The sequence below is a fragment of the Canis aureus genome, chromosome 1 (assembly GCF_053574225.1).
Source record: "Canis aureus isolate CA01 chromosome 1, VMU_Caureus_v.1.0, whole genome shotgun sequence".
NCBI lineage: Eukaryota > Metazoa > Chordata > Mammalia > Carnivora > Canidae > Canis > Canis aureus.
In genome coordinates, this window is record NC_135611.1 from 68,248,714 (window position 1) to 68,273,354 (window position 24,641).

Genomic DNA, 24,641 nt, shown 5'->3' on the forward strand with positions numbered 1-24,641 from the left:
AGTGGGTATTTGGCAATCGCTAAGTCATTCCCATCAATGCTTGGTGTTACTGCAGATCCTCTATTATAAATTTATAGCAGATCCCATTTTGGATTTAATTTTCATTTTAACTGCTCATTGTCTATTCCTGTATGTTGTCTTGTGAAGTTTCCCTTCAAGCCAATGTATTTTTTTTTTTAATTCTAGGAACATTATGATTTTAGATTTTAGATCTATGACCCATCTCAAGCAAACCTTTGAGTGTGGCATAAAATAACGATTGAGATCTACATGGTTAACTTCTTGTTCCAGAACCTTTTTTTTTTTTTAAGTACTTATTTTTCTCCTTTAAATTGCTTTGAGACATTTGTTGCAAATCATGTGGTTTGATCATGTAAGTCAACTCCTGTGGGTGAATTTCTGGAGCCCCCATCTGTCCCATGGATTTATTTGTCCATCCTTGCATTAAGAGCACACTATCTTTAGCACACTTTAGATTTAATAAGCCTAGAATTCAAAAATATAAGTGTACTAACTTTATTCTTCCTCTTGAAGATTGTTTTGGACATAATAGTTTCTTTATATCCCCATACAAATTTTAGAATGACCTTGTCAACGACAGAAATATTAGTTGGGACTGTTGTATAGAATCTAAATATAGATGTGGAAAGAACTAATATTGAGAGTTGTGATCAATGAATATACTTTGTCTCTCCACTTATTTATATGTTCCTTATTTATTCACAGGAGTGTTTTCTGTACAGAGATCTTGCATGTCTTTTGCTAATTCTCAGTATTTTATGTATCATCGTAAAATAATAATTTAAAATGGCTTAATATTATCAGAATTTTCAAATATTGACGTTATATCCCACACCTAAGTTCCTTTATTAGTTGTATTAGTGTTAAACTAGATTATTTAGAGGCTTGCTTTACGCCATGTTAGGGCAGATTAATAGACAGCTCAAGGTGGTTGTCTAATCTCGCTGATTGACGACTCCAGTGTCTGTGTATTTATGATAGGCAGACCTGAAAACTCTACTAACGTCGTCGAACTTTCCAGCTGTTACTCTCCACTGGATTCCTCGGAGTCTCCTGATTGGACGTATGATTAAGGGATCAGTTAAGCATTTGAAAGGTCTTGCCATGTAGAATTTGATGCTCCCCACCTCTGAACATAGAACTCAGCTAGTATAGTTTTTCTTTCAAACTTAAGATTCTTCCAAGTTCTATCTGCTTTTGATTAATTTCCCAAGCCCTTAAATATTTCACTTTCGTATTTTGTCCAGAGTTAATAATTGCTATCTGAGAGTACATTGGACCACAGAAGGCACTGCCATTATCAAACCTGGAAGCTTCATGTTTTTATTACAAATCAATTAAGTGATTCAGAGCCTAGATTATGGTGTTTTAATATTAATAAACATAATTATGCTAACTGTAAAAAAACAGATCTCTCAAGTGCCTAATATTTGAGTAGCAGTCCATTTCATTTCTTTTTAAGATTATTTGAGAGAGAGAGGGAGCACATGAGCAGAGGAAGGAGCAGAGGGAGAGGGAGAGAAGCAGACTCCCCGCTGAGCATGGAGCCTATGCAGGACCCTGAGATCATGACCTGAGCTGAAATTAAGAGTTGGACACTTGACCGACAGAGCCACCCAAGAGCCCCAGAAGTCCACTTCATTTTTATAAAGATATAGAAAGAAAATTTTCTTTGCTCAGTTTTCAGCTAAATAACATCTCTACAATATCTTAAAAATTATCGTCCTAAAATCTGACTTGAGATTTATTTACTGAATCCATAAATATATATATAATGCAATGTGTATTCCGAGGACTAATTAGGAATCTGAATTATTTTAACAAAATTAAAAATCCTGTGCAAAGTTGACATATTTGTAGGATCTCATGTTAGAAGGATTCCTGGTCAGCAGTTGGGCAGATTTCCCCGATTACTGCAAAGAGAGATAATGAATCAGTTGGCTTTGATTTACTCAAGCTCATCGTTGGAATCACAAATCATATTTATTACAGCCAAGATCTTATTTAGAAGAAATTTTTTGTCTTTGGTCCACAGAAGGTTGTTTTTGTTTTTTTGTTTTGTTTTGTTTTTTTGTTTTTTTTGTTTTCATGTCTTGCTGTTTGTTTCTAGGGCAAACCCGGCCCCTATATCTGCTCAGAGGCTGCTGCTCCTGCCTAAATGTCACTTCTTCTGTGAAATCTTGATTTTATTTGTGTTATGTTATTACTCCCTCCTCTTTTGTGCCCTGATGCTCTGTTTCTATGTCTGTTTTATCACTTGGCACATTCTATTTAATCAATGTCTTTCAAGCCTGTTATTTCTGTAAGCTTTTTTAAGGCAGACACCAGGCATTACCCATCTGTACTGTGCACAGTACTTCCTTCATAACGGAGAATGAATAAATGTATGTTAAACGATGATTTTAAAACTCATGTGAATATAGTTGATTGACAGTCTATCAGACATGTAAATAACTCTCTAGTTATAACACTTTTATATTAGTAAACAAGATTCCATTTATAAATTAAGCATATATACATATATATGGCTGTATTTTATGGGGGAAATATATGTAATTTATATGAATAGATTTATTTATATGTAGAGGGAGAGAGATATCCAGAGGGAGAGCCTGTGCACAGTATTTAGGTATATCCTAAGCAAATGGTTTTTTTTCTTCTTATCCTATTGCATCTGGAAAACAACTGTTGTGATCACAGCATATTGTCACAACCTAGGTTTGGTTAATTAAAATATTTTAACATTAAAATTAGTTGTTTGTTTTTAATATATCTGAGGAATTTTATCAGGTCTCTTATGTATTATTCCTTTTAATTCTAGTTTAATAGCATCACTATAGTTGTTATTGATATCCTCATATCAGGAGGAAGTAAATAAGTTCCATGAGGCCACATGGCCAGTCAGCAGCCACACCAGAGATGTGCACTCACTAATTTCCCTAATCGTGGAGACCACATTTTTTGCCCTCAGGTGCTGCTGCCTCTCCTGGAAGCCAAATGTTTAATTTACATACTTAGGGGCACAGAGGGGGGCCCTTGACAGGATGAGCATTGGGTGTTATACTATATGTTGGCAAATCAAACTCCAATAAAAAAATATACAAAAAAAAGAAAAAATAATTTACATACTTAATATATTCTTTTTTTTCCCAGCACCAAATATAAATTTCTAATTAATTAGTCACATCAGGATCAATGAGAAAAAAACCTCCTAAAAATAAATTTGAGGGAAATTACTAATTTTGAATGATGTTATAAGTAAAGAAAGACACAAATACACAAAAACAATAAAAAGGATTTTATTGGAGAATGTATATTAGAGACTATCGAGTAAATATTATTTTTGTTCATTATAATGATACTGTGATTGTAAAAGATGCATACTGAAATGTGTAAGAATTAAAATACTTTGCAATTTTCTTTAAACTTCAACAAATAATGAAAAATGATGGAGCTTTTATGGCAAAATGCTGGTAATTGCTGAATATAGGCAGCAAATAAATAGAAGTTTGTTGGCCTTCTTTACATCTGCGTATCTATTTAGAAGAAAAGGATTTTAGAATTTGTGAATATGTATTAAAGATAATTTCCTACATATTTTCTCAATATAATTTATTACTATGCATTGTTAAATTTATTTTGTCCTTACAAGTTTGCCAAATTGAAAAATATTGATGTTCTTATTACATTTGACTAAAAGTCTTTTAATATGCTTGTTAGGTATCTCCAAGTTATCCAAGACCATGCCAGCCATGCCATTGTGATCCAGTTGGTTCCTTAAATGAAGTCTGTGTGAAGGATGAAAAACGTGCTCGACGAGGTGAGAGCAATAGCAAGGAGCTGTTGTTTTGATGAAAGGACAACTAAAAGCCAGATAGGATTACTTTAGGGTGACATTTTGCAGTAAATTTCATTCACTTAATAATTTTATTCTTTTATCTATCCATGTTCCCTCCAGGAAACAGTGTTTTATTCATCTCAATCGTTATTTTCCTGTAAATCAATTACTATTAATTAATTGTAATGCTTTAAAAGCAAAAAGAGTTGAATAATTTATTGTGCGTCATATACGTATATATGTATATTCACATATGCATATTAACGTATCTATGCATATACGTCTTCTGGTCAATCAGAAATCTGTGCTGTACATAATTTTTTAATGTCTTATCTACTGAAATTTTTTTGAGATTGTATTTATTCATGAGACACACAGAGAGAGGCTGAGACACAGGCAGAGGGAGAAGCAGGCTCCCTGCGGGGAACCCTATGTGGGACTTGATCCCGGGACCTGGGGTCACGCCCTGAGCCAAAGGCAGATGCTCAACCGCTCAACCACCCAGGTGTCTCTGAATTGTTTTTTGTAGTTTCTATAGTTTCTAGCATGAAAAGACAGCATTCACGGAGGGATGTGTGGGCTGCAGTGGGAGGAGAGAACAGATAACACACACGGAGATGTAGTCAATAGTGTAGAAAGCAAAACGTGTACATATAGGACTAAAAATAGGTCTTAGTCATGAGTTCACGAAGGGAAAGAAGCTGACAGTTATTTGAGCCAAATACTTTCTCTGAGGATGGAAATTCACGATGAACTCCAAACATTGAAGAATCAAATGCCAAAATAACTCCTTGAAGTAAAATGGTTAGGAGCGACTTCCAGGAGAGTTGCTTGCCAAAGTTAAGTAGAACATTAGGACACATCTGAAACCGTTTCTTTACATTGCTGAGAGAGGCTGCTTCTCTTAGGAAAGACTAAAATAAATCATGGCTACAAGATAGGGTTTTTCCTCCAGTCCCTTTCCAGTTAAAACACTGGCAGTGTTTCTTTGGCACGGTTTAGCTTACCTGCTTTCTTTATAAGACTCTAAGATTATCAACGCAAACCCTAGAGTCTTAAATCTTAAGTGATTAAAACTCCGATTATTTCAAATCTCAAATGGTGAATTGTTGAGGTCGTTTTTCACTGTATGGCCTGTTATCTTTTTGTAGTAACAGCTAAATCATGTTATTTTTCAGTGATGTCGTTTAAAGTTTTTCTGTACTTTTTATTTTTTGTACTTTTTTAAGAAGTATGTTATTTTTGAAAAAGTGATAAAATATTGAAAAGTAGAAAAAGAAGCATACAATGCAGCAGTAATCCATCATAAATACTCTTATTAAAATATTTGTGTTAACGTCACGTAATGAGTTTTTCCCCTAACCATTGAGAGTTTCTCTGAAATCTGGTTTTAGCAACCTGAATTTTACATCATTATGTGGATATACCATAATTTCCTTACCCACTCAACTTTATATAGCTGTTAAAATTGTTTCTAATTTTGATTATTGTAAGCAGTGCTTTAGTGAAGACATTTATGTATAAATGTTTTTTAATCATTATGAAAACCATACATAATAAAAATAAAATTTTAACAATAGCGAAGAGAATACAATAAATAGCAATAGTGTCCTCTTCAACTTATTCTTCCCCCCAATCTCATTTCTAAATTTAATCACATTGAGCCATTTCTTCTGTTAAGTTCTGGAAAAACTTATCTTCCAGACAATATCTAAATAATATTTTTAGTACTTTCATCACCATTAAATATTGCCAACTGATTCCATCTTAAAAGACAAATGTTTCATTCACACCGCCTCCTTCCTTCTCCACTATTCAGACATTTTTCTCATCTGTGGGGTCTTTATCATGTTAAATAAAACCTTTAAGTCATTATTTCATTACCATTAAATTCAGACTCATCTTTTGAGATCCTAATGTATGCAAATTAGGAAAAAGACCATCCCTATACTCTCCACTGATCTTCCAACCCACTCGGCAATATCTATCAATTATATCTTTATCTTTTCAAAGAATGTACAGTTATATTTAGTTTGAGATCCAATTCTTCTAATTTTAAAATTGAAATGCAGTGATCAAAATTTGTAATATTATAATTAGATATATATTACTCAGTATAGACCTGAGTTACAAAATCAGACACATTCCCATGATACATTTTTATCTTCATGTTTAGCTTGATGATTTCTTAGGGAAGAGTCTAAGTTATGGTCCGATGCTTTAGACTTCTAAGTATGGGTGACCAGATAGTGGGAAATGGTATTCTATACTATTAATGTGATTATCAGAAAACTGATTACTTTTGGCATAAGATGGGTTTTCCCCTCACAGATTTGTAAGAGCTCTTTAAATACCAAAAACAAAAACCCTATGTTTATATTTGTTATAAACCTTCCAGATTTTGTGTCTCACTATTGTTCAGATGTTTTTATATGTGAAACTTTAAAAATTTTTATGTAATCACCAATACAACTCAGAAAACTTCTTTAGCTGTAATAAAGACATTATGCCAAGATTATTATATACGAATATTTTAGTTGAATGTCTTATATGCCTTTAGAATTCTAAAACTCTTATCTTTCCCAAGATCAGACAAATGTGTTCATTTTCTTAATTTTTATTATTTCATTTTTTGATACTTAATTCTTCAATCAGTGTGGAATTTATTTGGTATATTTTATAAAAGGAGTTTCTAGCTGTATTGTGTTTTTCCACTAGTCTCTTTTAAGTCGGTCTATATTGGGACACCTGGGTGGCTCAGTGGTGGAGCATCTGCCTTTGGCTCAGGACGTGACCCAGGGTCCTGGGATCGAGTCCCTCATCGGGCTCCCCGCAGGGAGCCTGCTTCTCCCTCTGCCTGTGTCTCTGCCTCTCTCTGTGGGTCTCTCATGAATAAATAAATAAAATCTTAAATAAATAAATAAATAGGTCTATATTTAATACAATTTTTTTCTTTAAAGATCTTAAGTATATTTATTTTATATTCTGTATCTATTAGTAGCACCCTTTGTTACCAATATGAACCTAATTTTGAGGTTTGATTTTTCTAACTAACTCATTGGGTTCTTCTTTGCTTGTGTGTTCCATGATTGTGTGTGTATGTGTGTATGTGTGCATGCGTATGTGTGTACATGTACGTGTGTATTTCCTAGCTTATCCTTTCAGGATCCTTAAATATATATAATCTCTGGTATGATCTCCCAGCTTGAGTAATACCTAAAATTTGTCTTTGATCCATAAAACTGTGCTCTTTGTTCAAGTCTAGTTAGTCAATCACCTCCAGGAAAGATACCGGTTAAGGGCTAGCTTATTTCTTTAGAATCTCTTCTTCTCTTTTTTTTAAATTGTGGTTTCTGGTCTTCAAGGAGTTTCCTTATTTTAAACCAGCACAACCATCCTGTCTGTCTATCTGTCTCTAACTTTATACTGTGTTGTCAATTGCTCTGACCAAGAGGGGTCTTTTGACATCTAGTTTACAATATTACAACATTATACACAACATTAATAAATGTTAAGACAGACATGGCCGTTGTATGGAATACATCTACACTTAGTCTCCATGTCTGGGGATTTTAACATGAGAAGTAAATGTTAATTTCTTCGACTGCTTTTTCAACCTTTAGTGAAATTTTCAGATTTATTTTCCATTTGACTTATGAATATAATATGATAAAGAGTGAATTTCTTAATATTAAACAATATTTAAATTATCAGAATAAAATAAATTATCAGAATAAAATCTTGTGATCATGGAAGATCCTTTTAATGTACTTTAAGATTCAGTTTGGTGTGTATTATATTTAGAATCTTCTTATCTAAATTCATACGCTAAATTGGTTTTGGCTAGGACATCTGCCAGCTGTGCTGTCTTGGCAAGTAAATTAATGTCTCTGTGCTTAGTTTCCTCATCTGTAAAAAGGGAAACATACTAGTGTCTACTTCATGTTGAGGTTTTGAGCGTAATTAACCCATGTGTCATATATAGTGCTAAGCATAATGCCTAGCATAATATAAGTGCTATTTGTTAGCTGTTATCACAGCTTCTTTAAAGATTTTATTTATTTACTCATGAGAGACACAGAGACACAGGCAGAGGGAGAAGAAGCAGGCTGCATGCGGGGAGCCCAATGCGGGACTCGATCCAGATCCCGGGACTCCAGGATCATGCCCTGAGCCAAAGGCAGATGCTCAACCACTGAACCACCCAGGGATCCGTGTTATCACTTTTATTAGGGGCTATATTTCTTAGATTTTGATACCAAGTTTTTACTAGCTTCATACACTAAACTACATAGCTCTCCATGTTTTAGACACTCCGGAAGAGTTTCAAGTTTTGAACACACTGTGAAACTACTGACACTATGACATCTTTGTGGTAATCTTTGATCATATGTGCATTTTTGATATCTTTGATTATCTTTAAGGTTCTCTTTGCCTTATTTTCTTTTTGTTTATTATTGAAATCTTCCTTCTTTCCTGTGTTATTTGTTTTGGTTTTTCTTTTTTTTTTTTACAATTACATGAATTAAAATTTAAATTTTTTAGGGCAGCCCGGGTGGCTTAGCAGTTTAGTGACGCCTTCAGCCCAGGGCTTGATCCTGGAGACCTGGGATCGAGTCCCACATCGGGCTCTCTGCACGGAGCCTGCTTCTCCCTCTGCCTGCGTCTCTGCCTCTCTCTCTCTCTCTCTCTGTCTCTCTCTGTGTGTCATGGATAAATAAATAAAATCTTAAAAAATCTTTTTAAAATTTTGTGAATATTTTATTTATTCTTTTTTTTTAAAGATTTTATTTATTCATGAGAGACACACAGAGAGAGGCAGAGACACAGGCAGAGGGGGACACAGGCTCCCTGTGGGGAGCCCGATGTGGGACTGGATCCCAGGACCCCGGGGTCACAACCTGAGCTGAAGGCAGATGCTCAACCGCTGAGCCACCCAGGCAGAGGCTCCCAAAATATATTTACATTTTTAAAAATGTATTTAAGCTTGAAATTCTACTTTGGGCTACGTTTTTTTTTACATCCCATAGACATTGCTAAGTTCCTTTCTCACTGCTGTTATGTTCTACTTAGAAAACTATTTAATTACAATTGAAATCTTGATTTTTTCTTTTACCCAAGAGTTATAAGAAGAACTGCTTATTTATTAATTTTGAGGGTGATGGAATTTTGTATGATTCTATTAACATGTTTGATATTTAGAATTACTTCAATCCTAATTTAGTATGGCATTTGTTACAAATATAGAAGTAGCAATTTATGTTAAGAAAACAAGACAAATCATTTCTGCTTTGAGAAATTGAACATTTTTATAGATTAATGATGAGCTACCATAGATAGTATTATTCTATATAATGTGTAATTCAGCAATAGTTGATGATTCACATCTTTCTCTATCTTTTTTTGCTAATTCGTCTACAAATATTTGAAGTGGGTATGTTAATGTCATTCTCAGCCACTGACTTTTGGCCAGTTTCCCTTTGAGCTCCCAATTCTTTTGTTGTCTATATGTTTTTGTACTTAAAATTAATGCTTTTGTGGAGTACAGACATAATAAATCATGTTTTCTATTGTATTGTCATCAGTATAAAATGAGGGCTTGTCCTAGTGAATTTTTTTTTTAAGATTTTATATATTATTTGAGAGACAGAGAAGGGGAGGGATGGCTAGGGGGAGGTACAAGAGGGAGAGCAGAGAAGCCTACTCCCTGCTCAGCAAGGAGCTTGCCCTGGGGGCTCAACCCCAGACCCCAGGATCTTGATCCAGTCAAAGGCAAATGCTTCCCAGACTAAGCCACCCCCTCATGAATCTATTTTAACTGGATTCTACTTTGGCCATTCCTAATACTACAACTCTGTTCTCCTGATGTAGATTTACAATCTTTTTTTTTTTTTTTAAATATTTCTTATCATTTTGCGTCTGTCTTCTGAGCATTACATGCCCATGGTTTTAACAGAAGCAGTAAGACCATGAGCTCATTTACATGTGACTAGCATATGGGTTTGACAGCCTTCCTCTCCTTCTGCTGTGGGCCTTCCCCTTCTAATGTTTCTGTGCTTGTTTGTCCCCTCCTTTTCTTTCTTTGAGTGGACTGTATTTTACTGATTTCCTCTTGTATTTTTCCAGATTCTGAAAGTCAATAACCTGTATTTATTTATTCATCTGTGTTTCCATTTTTCTAATCAAATAGAAATTGTCTTTTGCATTTCTCTATTAAAGAAGAAAAAGAAATGTAAACTGCTTTCATTTTCCTCTATGTCTTACCCCAAAATGTCTATTTTCACGAACTCTCAGTCTTTCTGTTGTTGTAATCAGTGATGTCAGACTTAGTGATTGTTGTTTAATTTTGGGGTCAAGAGTATATTTTTACTCCCCAGGCACTTTTCCATCTTGTGATAGGCCGAGTTACGAAGCAACAGGTTTTCACAGGTCACTGCTTATTCTTTGAGTGTCATCAGTCAGTTGTGGAAATCAGTCCTTGATCATTGTAACAGTTTTTCTGTAGCCTCAGTTTTGGTAGATGCTTCGAGATTTTTATCTTTCTTCTTTTCATTCCGAGTATTTTTAGAGATACCTAAAGGATGCTGTCTTCTTAGCAACTGGTAGCCAGCTTCTAATGAAACCTGTACCCTGTGGTTTTAACTTTTCTTTGTTGACATACGTGAATCAATTTTTGTGTCAAAATAGACTTTTAAACGTTGCTGTAATGAGAACCTTAGGAGCTACAGTTTATATTTGTTTTCAAATTGTTGATATGTGGCTTGTCTTCTCTTAGGATTGGCGCCTGGGTCTTGTCATTGCAAACCTGGCTTCAGAGGCGTGAGCTGTGACCGATGTGCCAGGGGCTACACTGGCTACCCAGACTGCAAACCCTGTAACTGCAGTGGTGCCGGGAGCACAAATGAGGACCCTTGTTTCGGACCTTGTAACTGCAAGGTATGTCGTATATACCGGTAAAGCCCACTGTCAAGACATTTTCCTTTGCTTTTCTGTTCTGTTTGTCTGTTGGCATTAAGCAAATTGTAGCAACTTCTCCTGTGAATATCCACCATCTCTTCTACATTGACCACTCCTATAACTCCTACAACCAGGTTCACTGCTATAAAATGTCTCCCATCTGTGTGAAAGTCTACAAACTCAAGAAGGACAGGTCACCCCAAGAATATGTGTCATTTTAGAGTGAAAACCCCTCTTCTCCCATTACCTGTCTAGTCTGTTAATTTAAAAATATACAGCATTACAAATAGCAACCCTTTAAGGCTACTATACACTCAAATCTACCATAGCTTTGTATCTAACTCTGAAAATAATTCTACCCGGGGTTACATTCTGGATTTTTAAATAATCTTCTGAAGTTTAGACCCGGATTGTCTGAAAATACTGTATTCACATTCTTTTGTTTTATTACCAAAAAATATAAGAAGCCCTAGTGGAATTGATTAAAGCCTCACTATTTCCTCCTAAGAGTACTTTCAGAAATACGACTTTATTTGTTTACTCGGCTACTACCAGGGGATGCATTACACCTACAGCTTATGCACATAGAGGAAACAGAGGCATGCACAAGTCTAAAATGATAGAACTGATTTCCTTTAGCTATATTAATCAGTTCCATGACATTGGGATTCATCTATATTGACATTGGGTTTCATCTATATTAGTTGAGAGAATGATCAATCCATTGGAAAAGTTAGAATGCCATACTGATATAAAAATGAATATTACCTATTTTTTTCTTTGTTCTCAGTCACGGTTGGAACCTTATTCAGAACCTTTATTAATTCATTAGTCTTACCTAGAAAGCTATAAATTGCATGCTTACATTTATTATATGTGTGTCTGTGCATACAAACATTAAAGTATAACACAAGTATTAGTGCGGATGTGATGTATATATTTGTTGGGACAGGAAACTCTGAAATAATGAGTTAAATGTCATAATAGTTGCAAAATAGGTGTATGTTACATCATGGGTAATTTAGGGGCTTTTTTTGACTACTGAAACTATACAACTCCTGTTTGTGTTAAGTGGCAGAAAGTCCATGATCTACAGTAAAAGTTGTCATGTCCTGGAATATAGTAAACTTTCTAGGTGGTAGTACACTTTATTCCAATATTATTTGAAATGACAAATAGCCATAGTGTAGACCAAGACTGTGCAACAGTCTCTGGGTGACTGCTTATTTAAGGAAACCTCGGCTCTTCATCCATCCTGTGTGTCTTTTTGGACAATCCTACAGGCTTTGTTCATCTTCTCTAATATTTACCAAAATGTAGCTTGTGTGAATTTTATTTCTTTAACAAAACTCCACAGAAATCTTTAGCTTTCATCACTTGTTCAGGTAAAGGACAGGAAAAGCTGAGCTTAAAACGGAAGAGAAATCTTCCGAGTCTCTAGAATACAGGAAAGCAAACTGGAAAAAAGACAGGGAATGTGTTCATATACACCTACCGTTCATACACTGGAGAGGTCTGGTATTTGCAAGGAAGAGTGACAAGAGAGTGAGGGATGCAGGCCTCACTTTGTTTCCTTCTTTGGTAAATGTAGAGAGAAAGGCTGGAAGGAGAGAGCTAAGCCACTAGCAGAACGCTGAGCGAGCGAAAGCTCCGTGAGCTAGTGCCTGCCCTCTGCAGGCTCTCCACCTGCCTCCGTCTAGTACGGAGTGATTGCCCTCCTAGTTAAGAAACTTGCCTCCTATAAAGACACTTGAAGCTCTACACAGACCATTAAAACACAATAAGCGGCAATTAAGAAATCGTGAAAGAATAATTAAGTAGCATCATTAAAAGAGTTGCCCCTTCAATTGTGTGATGTTTTAAATAGATGACTACAAGCCTTTAGAAACTAAAACTTGTTTGGTGGTGGTGGATAAAAACTTGCAGAAAATAGATTTCAATAGACATCTACATAATTTTAAAAAATCACTAATTATATGCATATAGCAAATGAACTGTATCACAATATGCATGCACGTAACGTACTATAATTAAGTACCAATAGCCGCTTGTTTATAAGAATAATAAATACCCAGTGTTCCAACAAAATATGCATACAATTTAAATACTGAACAGGCATTTATTAATGTTGAAGAAATGTGGTCGGTCGTTCCATTTTACAAGAGCACAATTTGATATAGGTGTGTCAGGTGGTTATTTGAAACGATATGGATCTATCAAAATGGTATTTAACAATACTTCATTGAGCGGCTGAGATACTGGAGACTTAATTTCAAATAAAATAATATAAGTGCTCATTTCCAAAATGCATATTAACCAGTAAACACGTGCACATTTATTCGGTTATACTATTAATGTTTTAAAATAATTGTCATTGGGAAGAAATACCATCCTTACTGAAGTATGTAGACACTTGAAGAAATCACTTGGTTATGAAGTCTTGGATCTAAATGTATCTCTATCGTAAATTTTAAATAGGTGACGTTCTGGTAAAATATACTGAGAAAAATGGACACCCCTCTGTCACGTTCAAATGCAAGTGTGCTGGATGAAATGAAGTAAATAAATGTGTAATATGTTGAATCAGGGAAGAGAGGGAAATTTTTAGATGTCAGACCCAAGAGGGAAATCTAAGTTAATCATAAGCCCAAGCAAAGCTGAACAACAAAGTTCATGGGGTGGGGGGGAGTGGGAGGCTGGTCTTAACCCAAAACTGTAGGTAAACGCTGGAAGATTTAATGGCCTCTCTAGGACTTGACATTAGGGTTTGGACTCATGGAAGGAAATTAAAACCGAATTCCCTTATGCTTGGACTCTAGAATTGTCCTCTGACAGTGAAACAGGCACTAGAAGATTCCATCTATAAGCTGGCAGTGGCAACAGTAACTTTCTTTTTCCTTTTGGGCTCTTGGTGGGGAAAAAATTAGTGTGTAGCGAAGAAGCACATACCCAGTCCTGTGTCCACATGGGAACAGGGTCAGTTTTATCCTCCCTTTATGTGAGAATTCTTCAACAAGTCAGGCAAGTGGCATTCCCACAGGAAAGAAAGTGTATCCTCACCTGATGATGAGCTCACCGCAAAGCAGTACACTGCACAAAAGGATGATACCTACAAAACAAAATCAGAAGCCACAGAAGTCAGGATGTTTGTTCACTAAAAACTAGAAGAATAAGATAGTCTGAAAGAATTTGTATAAACATAAAAGCACATAAGTGTATTTTATCATATTAATAATTAAAATATGTAAAACTGTATAATCATAAAAATCTAATTTGAAGATAAAAAAATAGGAAAAAACAGTACAAAATAGGGCACTATAGTAAAATAAGAAGCTTTGGGAAAGAAGTCAATACCATTTACTTCTAGAAATAAAAATTGTATGTAGTTGAAATTTAAAATTCAGGGAGTGGGCTGAGCAAAAGTTTAGAAACTGCTTAATAGAGAATTAGAAAGGCAGACCTGAGGCAATTACCTATAAATTGACATAGGGAGGTAAAGAAATGACAACATGAGATGCTAAGTGGCATGCCTAATAGAAGGATAAAATTCAACATAAGTAACAGTAGTCACCAAAGAAGAGACTAAGTGAAATAGGCGAGAAAGAATATCGAAAAATGATGGAGAGAAGAATTGTCAAGAATTAAAGAAAATTAAATATTTTCAGTTTGAAGAAGATAAAAAAGAAATCCTGCCACCAAAGCTCCTAGTAGAAAACTTGGAGCTAGTTCAGATTGAGAGAAAAAATGTTAAATGTATTAGATATATTTTTATTGTATATATCATATCAAATGTTCTAGAGACAAATATGTATCATAGGTTCTAGAGACAAATATCCGATCACTGTGTGAGCTTACCACTCTCAGTCCAACTGCATTGAAAACTTGAGCAAGAAGAATATTGAAAGCAGATGAGAGTTCTCTGGTTTAGAGAATGCAAGAATCAGCCTATAAAAAGCAATATATTGCATTCCTATATATCAGTGCTCACCAATTAGAAAATGTAAGGACAATATTCAGAATAGCAACAAAAACTGTATAATATGTAGAAACAGATATTTTTAAATGGAGATGCTTTTTAAGAAGCTTATTGAACATAAGATAAAATTTTAAATGGGAAGATAGCACATAATATCAAATCCAGGTGAAAATCTGGAGAAATGGCAATGCTTACCACTGTTGTCATTTGGGTAAATTAGAAGTAGGCCCTTCGGAAGGCAACAGTGCATCAGCATCATTAAGATAACCGAGTCCTGTGAGTCAGCAACTGTACGTCTAGACATTCACGCTGAAGGAACTTCCACAATTTGTAGAAAGAAGCCAATAAAAGATGTTCAACATGTACCTACTTGTTATGATAAAAATTAGAAAACATCGAAATATCCATAAGTAAGAAAAATGAAGTGTAATATATTCATAAAATCTGATACAAGAAACAGTTTAGTGACTGAAATAGATCCACATGTCTAAACATTGATAAATTTCAGAGACTTCAGGCGAGGTGAGGAAAACCAACATCACGATGCTATCATTTGTGTAAAGTTGTAAGACATAATAAAACAATTTTATATTTTGTGGATACGCATATAAATTAGAAATGTTTAAATACATGGACTGATGTGATATGTACTAATTTCAGAAGAGTAGTTAACTAGAGAAAAGGAGAAGGGGCTAGCATAGAAGTGAAATGAGATTCAAATGTTCCTAAGTATTCCTTTAAAAATATATCTGACGCACACATGGAAAAATGTTAATGTTTTTTAACCTCTAAGTTACGGATAATGAATAATTGTCATATGTACTTTTCTGGTGCTTTAAAAGAATTCCTAATTTAAAATTTCTTTAATCAAAGGGGGAAAAAAGATTTACTGATTTGAAAAGAGGTAAATGAAATTAATATGTATCAACAACTATCAATTTTACACATAGATTTCCTGTTATATCCTTGTTTAGACAATGATATTGATGCACATCATCCTCATTATATTTTGATATACGGAAACAGGGCTAGCTCAAGACACGGAAATACTTACTAATTCTTATGCATTATTAAAATTTTTGAAGTTCCTCTATCTTCTTGTGAATTACAAGAGGCAAGCATTCTCAGATGAATGTAAGTCAGTTGAATGTCAATGCTGTTCGGACTCTTGGTATTTATTTTAAATACCACATGCTAGACATTGGCTCTTTTGAAGTTCGGTGTCATGTTATCCATTCAAAGTCCGTTGGATTGCAGACTCTGATACATAATATAAACTGACCTTGATCTAGGTTGGAACATGTGCTTTTATTTTATCAGAGTCTTATAATAGAAAGATAAATAGTGAAGTAAAAGATTAGAAATCAAAGTGTATATTTTCATCATGCTTTGCTTTGGGTTTTTTACTGCACTTCCCATTAAGTCCTTACTGGCCCACAAGCTTCTGTGATCTGACCTTGAGTTATCTTCCCAGAATGTTCTGGAGCTTCAGTCCCCATCTTCCAGCCTGGCTTACATTCCTTGGGGGCACCAAGCTCTTTCTGGAATTTCAGAGTCTATTTAGATGGGTGGGAAAACCTCACCCGGCCCTGGTCCTTTGCTTAGCCAGGCAGTTTTCAAGGCTTATCTCCACTTTCTTAGCAAAGCTGGGATCCTAGATCCCCTGATAGAAATAATTCCCTGGCTGTAATCACTTGTAACATTTTTGTCTTTTTCTTTATGATCTTTTCACAACTTGCAATCTAATGTCCATCTCGCTTCTGTTATTTATTTTCTTTATCGATCAATAAGAAACTGACAGTGACTCATACATAAAAAAAGAAGGAAGAAAGAAAATGAAACAATTTTGAAGATTGGAAAGTCACTTGAATTGGCTGATTCATATTTCTTAATCTATAGAATGACGATATTACATCTTTCTTGCTTAACTCTCAATGGGTATAATTAAAACATTGAAGCCTTGTATAAGTATAAGGGATAACCATAAATACCTGTAATTATCTTTTCTGTTTATTTATATTCCTTTTTACAAGTAGAAGTAAGTTTCCATTCTTTTCCTCTATAGGATTTTCATGATGTGTGCTAAGATTTTTATTGGTTTTGTATTTCCTTTTTTTTCCATTTATATACAGGAACGATCACCTCATTAACTTGGTAGGCTCAAACCCTGGGCATTTCTACAAAAGGCATTCAATTTATATATTTGATCCCGAATCTAAATTACAGATGTAAATTTTTTTAGCATGAAAAGCGCATACCAGAATTTGTCTCTTGCCATAGCTACAGTTGAAAAATACTATATTAATCAATTTTTTCATCTTAAAAGCTAAACCTGTGCAAAGTGAGAACGAATTTTCTTCTCTCTCTCTTCCTAACCACCAACTACTTATTACTTAGCCATGGAACAGTGTATTTAAAGAGTAAGTGCTAAACAAATACTGCTAATTAGCTAATTATCCTTCTTTTGTTAACTTCTTTTAATACTTGGATACATTAGAATGAAGGCCATAACAGAGGAAACTCTGTAATTGACTACAAACGCCCCAAAAAACAAGCCTGACTGCAACATTCCTGGAGCAATTATCACGAAAAATAACTTAAATGTCACAGGAGATTCTCCTGGTAGCTTTGTCAATAGAATTCCCAGTTGACTAACAATCACAGTTAAACATGTACTGCCGAAGTTGTACCTAATTTATAAGAAGGCGGCTTCCTGAGAATGGATACAGGGAAATGATTGTGACTATTTCTCTAGAGAGAGCCTGTGCCCAGGAAACTCTAGCAAAAAGAAAATTGGTGTCAACCCAACAGTATCTGACTTTAAGAAAAAATAGCCTAGTAAGACTTTTCTAATTCAGTTTTGTTTTTAGAGGAAAAGACTCCCAAGGAAAAGGGGCAGTTATTATACATATTTTGCAGGTTGGGCCACAACATATCTACTTATCTACTCAGCTAAATATGTTCAATAGAAATATGTGTCTAAGGCATGCATTTCTCCCTAAGGGGATGAAAATTGGTTCTAAGAGGGGTGAAAATACCATTTTCGTTTTATGTATATGGCAAATATATTCACACAGTGCATCCATACATAGAGTATATTTGTGGAATGAAGATTTCATGGTGGGGTGATTATGAAAAAAAATAATGAAGTAGGCTCCTTAGGGGCTCGATAATAAAAACTAGTCTGAGAAGAGCTGGTCCAAAGCGAAGAGGCACAGTTTATCAACAGCATATGTAAGAATAAAGATGTTTATTACAGGGATTATTTACCAGTAGAAAAATAATTGACTAGTATTAGTTGCTATTTAGTTATTTTAATATAACCAACTAGAATAATGGTTCAGAAATCAAGAAAGTGGAATATTTGGTTTTTGGAAAATATGATGATATAAAGGAATATTAATCTCTAGAGTAGAAGCCGGGAGCATTCCAGAAATTGCTCATATCATGGGCTTAGGTGTAAAAATGATCTATAAATTTGTGAATTACAAAAAAAAATTGAACTCTATTAGGTTCTAAATAAATAAAATCTTAAAATTACTGGATTAACAAGAGCTGTTCATTTGAATGCTGAGAGAGAACAGATTAGAATCCCGTTTTGTTTAAATAAACAGAACAACTTTTAAAAATTATACTGAATTATATGTTAACCCTTTCTGAAGTTGATCAGTACAAAGAAGTAATAGAATGATAGGTAAAGGAGAGAGGAATCTCCTAATGACTAAAATACCATTCGGGCTGGATGTTGCAAACTCACCATTATTATTAGGTATTTAGGATCAGTTCCTTTCACACCTGTCTTACTTTTCTGTTTTATTTTTTCTTCAGAAGAATGGAGGACTCTGGAGGTGAATCTGGTGTCTGACCCCTAGCATGGCCTCATGACTCATAGCATAGGACTGCCTTGTGGTACACTTATTTGTCCACTCTTACCTCCTTTGCCATAATCCTCCAGAACATTTTTATATTCCCTCTGGCATCTTGTATAATGCTGTATATGTAGTAGACCACCAATCATTTGATGAATGGGTGAATAATAATAGCAAATAAGGGAATAGTGAAAGATAATGTAGAGAGCTTTTGTTAATAATTTGATAGTGACAGCATAGTAAATTAAATTGCTCAAGGAATTTACCTGTAAAGCAGATTATTTAATCTCAATCTGAGAATCAAAAATTTGAGTCCTGAACCATTCATATCAAAGGGATCTTCCAGAAATGAATTGGGACTATAATCACAGCCACTTCATGGATGACCTTGTTGATGAACCACTAAGAAGTTTTGAAAAAGCAGTTATGTACCTTGGAACCCATAAAAAGAATTGGGAACCGAGCTGTCATGATTGGATATATTAGCAAACCGCTAGAAGGTGGGGAACTCGTCTTTATGAAGGTTCAGTCTAAGTCCTGGAACACTATATGCCTCTGTGTTTGAATTGTGCCACTCTAAAATATATTAAATATCCAACCATGATGTTTTCACTGTTTTTGAGGCTATTTTCACTTGAAAGAAAACTTTGGAAACACAATCCTTAAAGAAGAAATCACTTAGATATACTCTGTCAGGGGAGATTGGAAAAGGAAAAAGGGGAGTAAAACCTGTTCTAACTAATTGATTCTATATAAGCTGAGACATGCCCAGAAAGTAGAGCTATGGTGACCTAAAAAGATTTTCTCCGCAATTCATCTTTCTGTCAGCCTTGAAAGGCCCTTTACTTAGGCCATGACAACAGATATAGGAGTTGGCACTATATCCACCGTATTTGCTATTTAGATTTGGCTTAGTATTAGTCCACCATAGAACCTGAGAACAATCAGAAACAAGAACTTCTTCAGTCAAATGAACCTAGCTACCACTCACTAAAGGAAAAAATATGGTGCAAATTCAAGTCTAAATAAGTAGGAGTCTAGAAACTTAAAGTTGTGGCCTGAAGCTGACATGCTATGCAAATCTTACTGAAATTGATCACTACTTATCAAGGGGCCTGAAGTGAGCCTAGAGATGGAGCATAGGATTAGCTTGAGGACTTGTAAAAAGGCCTAAGATATTTTGGCTTGAAGATTTATCACAACAAACAAAGCAAAGCTATCACTTTGGGTAACCTGTTTTTATAGGTATGAACATCTTATTATCTTTCCCACGGTGTGTTGGGGGCCTCCCGAGACCACACTCATTTTCAGTGATTCACTTAAAGGACTCACAGAATTCTGAAAAGTTGTTGTACTCACAGTAATGGTTTACCACAGTGAAAAAATATAGATTAAAATCAGCAAAGACAAAGGTGCATAGGGACCAACGAGTCCAGAAGAGACCAAGTGCAGATTTCCAGTTACCCTCTCCCAGTGGAATCACACAGAGAACTATTTATTTCTACCAGCAACAATGTGTCACAATACCTTGTGAAATATTGCCAACCAAGAAAACTCACCCAGGTCTTGCGAGTGAGGATTTTTACTGGGAAGTCAGTCATGCAGGTATGAAGCATTTTTATGACTGACCTATCTCCTCTTCCCCCAGAGATCGAACTGATACATCCTGACTGGACCTCAGCTAGACGAAAGTAGGCATTCACCATAAATTGCATTGTAAGCTGATAAATATGGCCTAGGGTCGTAGGTGAACAAAACCAGGCATCCACCATCGATGGTGTTGTTAACATAAACTGTCTGCTGTGACCCCCGGCCCCAGGTATCCAAAAATTCTTATCAAGCACAAGGGCTTATGGGTGATCTTCCAGGAGCTGGTCATGGGGTGGTCCTTTCTGTTTAGAATGTGTGGTGTTGGAATTAACCCTTTCCTCCGCCGAATGGTGATGAAAGAGTTCTTTGTAACAGCGTCTTCCATTTCTGAGACATTTTACCTGTTCCCACCAACTTCAGTGCCTTAAGTACAGTTCTTTTGATTTACCTCCTGTAGAACAATTGGCAATGATTTACCGACTCCTAAGAGAAATGATCCCTATCTCAGAGTAGACTCGAAAGTTCATTACGTGAGAGCAGAGACGCCGGAAGCCAAGTACCAAGTGCGGGCCCTCGCATACAGCAAATATTCAGTATGTCTGTTGTAAAAGAATAAATGATGAGTGAATCTTCTACTTTTTGGATTATTTCTTCTTTCCGGTATCTCTGCTAGCATGGGTCTCTCATTTTATCTCCTCCAACAGGTTGCATTTTTACACCATGCTTCAAAACTTAGGTCAAATCCCACTTTTGTCACCAAGTCTCCTCAAGCCTTCGTAGCAGGATCGATCCCTCCTCCTCTGTGTTCCCACAGTTTGATTGATTTCTCAGATGCACATGATCCAACTCCACCTTGCATTAGAGTCGATTATAAATGTATCATTTTATCCAGCTCTAGATGTCGACTTTTAAAGACAGAGACCTTGACCTATCCATCTTGAGAGTCCCTAGAATTCCTACTCTAATGTGTTGGTTCAGGTTATTAATTAATTGACTATTGAAATCATTTAATCCTATCTTCTCAAGGTTATATTGCGAGGCTAAAACAGAGATAAGGAGAAGGTAACTAATGTCTAAAAATTGCAAATCATCATACTCAGTCTAAATCTCAGAAAAGTGGTATTACAACCTTTCAAATTAGAGTAAATGAAAAGTAGATGAATTAGACCAAGACCATAAGAGCACATTCTGCAGAACAGCTCTGTTATGTCCTCAGCAGGGTAAGCTAAGTTATAATCATGGAGATGTTTCATCTTTCAGGCCTGTATACTCTTCTGAAGGTCCTCTCAACTTCAGGGCTTTGAGACTTATTTGTTGCCATAGGTCTGAAATTAGTTTGATTAGTTTTGTTGACAGTCATCATCTCAAAATATCTGAAATCTACCTTAGAAATAAAACTTGGCAAGAATGTATGTGGCAATAATTCAATTTGTGTATATATTAGAATGCTAAAACTTGACATGTGAAACGGGCCCAGAGACACCCCTTTGTTTAGGTTCCCAGCCATAGAGAAGTGATTGGGATCCTAAGTGGGTCATACAAATTAAGACTAAAATAGTTAATTTCAAATCAGTTATTCTCTCACCAAGAGCAGAACCTCTTTGTTTATTTTTACCAATTATGGGGATTTTTGTCACACTCTTTTTCTATTTTTTCTCCTCCATTCTCAGATCTTATCAATCCTATCTTCTGCCCAATCTTGTTTTATTAAAAAAATAGTTTTATTAAACTATTTTGTAACTATTTTATTGACTATTTTATTATCTACTATGTGCACAGCAGTTTGCAGTGGAGGAAAAACACAGCCACCAAGAGATTCGTTTAAAATAATACAATTTTATTTGACTAGTGCTCAATGTTGTACCAGGAACCCCGCCATCTTCTGGTTCTAGAGAAATAAGACACGGCTTCTACCACCTCTGGAGGGATTATGGTATTTAACCGGAGAGAACAATCTCAAAAGATATAGCTGTGCCTTTTTGATGATTTTAATAAAACAATGTACAAAAGCCTATGGGAAGGCAGCTGAAAGAGAAGTTCCTTAAGGAGAAGGAAAGCTTCAGAATTAAGGTGATGAAGGAATCCAAGGGAGAGAAAGAATGTGGAGCAAATGCGGGTCTAGGGAATACTGAGAATCTGTTTCCTAGAAAGCCAAGAGCCTTCATTTGGAAGTGAATAGTTAAGATGAACTGTTCTTTAAATTGAGAGACTATGGCCTTCCCAGTTTTTCACCAGATAATCAGCTTTCTCTGGCCTGAGTCCACGATATAGGCCCATCTATAAACAAATAATTTTTCAGTGTATTGGGGCCAGGATTAATGATACCAATCTGGAGAGCCGTCACCGAACGAGATTTATTTTTCCCATATTATTCCTGTATGATTAACTGGCTACTCCGATGTACTAAAGAAAACCCTGTGAAAATTAACCAAGAAAAACTTTCCTCTTTTTCTGCTTAGTTGCACGGAGGAAATCTATGGGCCTTTGTTCCGGTTTCTCACCCTGTCAGGCCTCACTCTTGCCTCAAGTGTATGTATTTTTAATATGTAATGTGGAGAGTGTTTTGCCATCGGTATAATATCAACATGCTGCTATTCCTCCATGAGTTCAGTCTCTGATTTTATCATATATCATGTGTTCTGAGAGGAAGTGGTTCAACAACAGAGAACGGTGACCCTACCTGTGTCTGTTTCCCCCCGTGTCACTCCCTGCTGTACTGACCCTGGCACTTATGCTCGTGACATCCGTGAAGATCAAACCTTAGCTCTTGGGAGATTCGTGTCCAGTAACCTCTCCCATCAGGGTGGTTAGGAAGGATATAGCTTAACAAGGAACTTTTGAGCAGATTTTTCAAGATATCACTATTCTTTCAATATGGTTGGGGGGTAACTGAAGAATGGACAGTTTACATTTTCCTTGAACGGAACTAGACAGAGGCAGTTCTTCATCTTGAAGGGCATCTGTGTTTCTATTTATAGGAGAATGTGGAAGGTGGGGACTGCGGTCGCTGTAAAGCCGGCTTCTTCAATTTGCAAGAGGATAATCATAAAGGTTGTGACGAGTGTTTCTGTTCCGGGGTTTCAGACAGGTGTCAGAGCTCCTACTGGACCTACGGCCAGGTAAGCAATAGCCTTTTCATTCTGGGTGCTGCTCCACAGGCCTCCTTGCTGTTGTACCTTTTGCAAGAAATTTTTTTAAAAAATTGTTTTCTGGTCGTAATTTTTTACTTCACAGTTGTCATGAGGAAGTGATAGATTTTTCCTTTAAGTGCCATTTGTGTATCTCTGATCAAAGACTTTCGGGTTTTACTTGTAGCGGTGTGGAGCCTGGAATCCCTTAGAAATAGTAACATGGGTCTCTTCAGGGTCCATGATTGCTGCGTGAGGCAGTAAAGGAATTAATGTAGTTACTGCCCCAGGGGCAGACGATTCAATCAAGAAAGCGTCAGATTGTGATATGAAGAATTATGTATTCCATTCGCCAATATTGTTGGTATACAAATTAAGAAAAGTTGCTCCCCGTTGCCTTTTCAACTCTGCACAGACGGTGGTTTGTGTCCTTTTGAGGATGTGTGAGAGGAAAATGGGCCCCTCGGGGAATTTCAAGTAGCCTGTATGGCAGCTCTTAAGACTACAGAGGGGCAGGATCCAAGCTGGAGAAAGAGAAGCTCAGAAGGGAAGGAGAAACTCTCCCGTGCGAGGTCGGGAATGCCAAGTTGGATGGATGCTTGTACCTGGAGAGCCACGGCGGGGGTAGGGGGGGTAGCAGGGGAGTGATGTGACCCGAGTTGTGCTTTGCAAAGATGACTTCCTCAGTAAACTGCCTCCCAAATGCCCCTTCCACTTTAATTAGGTGAGTAACCCTTACCACAGCTACCAGATATTCTCTCCTGCCTGTAGTGCTTTGAAGTCAAGTCTGAAATACTCTGAGGAGTTTCTGACCATGCTCTCATGTCTGAGTTGTACGCTGTCGAATGCATTGCTTCCGGAGCAGATTGCAAAGAACCCGGAGCTTCTGTCTGTAGAGTCTCACCCCACCCTGGGAGCTTCGTGGTAACCAGAGGGGCACTTAGCCTTGGTTTTCAGCAGTTCGGTCCCTTGGTGTTTGCGTTTCAGTAAGCCTTCTGGAAAGAATGTCTTCTGAATCTCTCTGCGCTGCCTTGGAATACCTGAAGAGGAGAGAAGGAAGTAACATGTATCTTAGGGTCTCGCTAGCCGATATGTTTATTGGGTATTTCTCTTTTGACCAAGGCAGTCCCAGCTTTGGGACTTGGAGAATCAAATGACCTCCACATGAAAAAGAATTTTTTTTAAGTGTGCCATCTACATATTATCACAGTCACTATTTTGCTCCCCATCACCTACAACACCAAGGCACCCGCGCACATCTA

The 24,641-nt window shown here is 36.2% G+C and overlaps 1 protein-coding gene across 1 annotated transcript in view; it reads left to right on the plus strand.

Moving 5' to 3' along the window:
• LAMA2 (laminin subunit alpha 2) overlaps nt 1–24,641 on the plus strand; it is a 597,066-nt gene that overhangs the window by 235,518 nt on the left and 336,907 nt on the right. Inside the window, 3 exon segments of the mRNA XM_077902686.1 lie at nt 3,742–3,841; nt 10,635–10,795; nt 23,230–23,370. Coding sequence (XP_077758812.1) covers nt 3,742–3,841; nt 10,635–10,795; nt 23,230–23,370 — 402 coding nt within the window.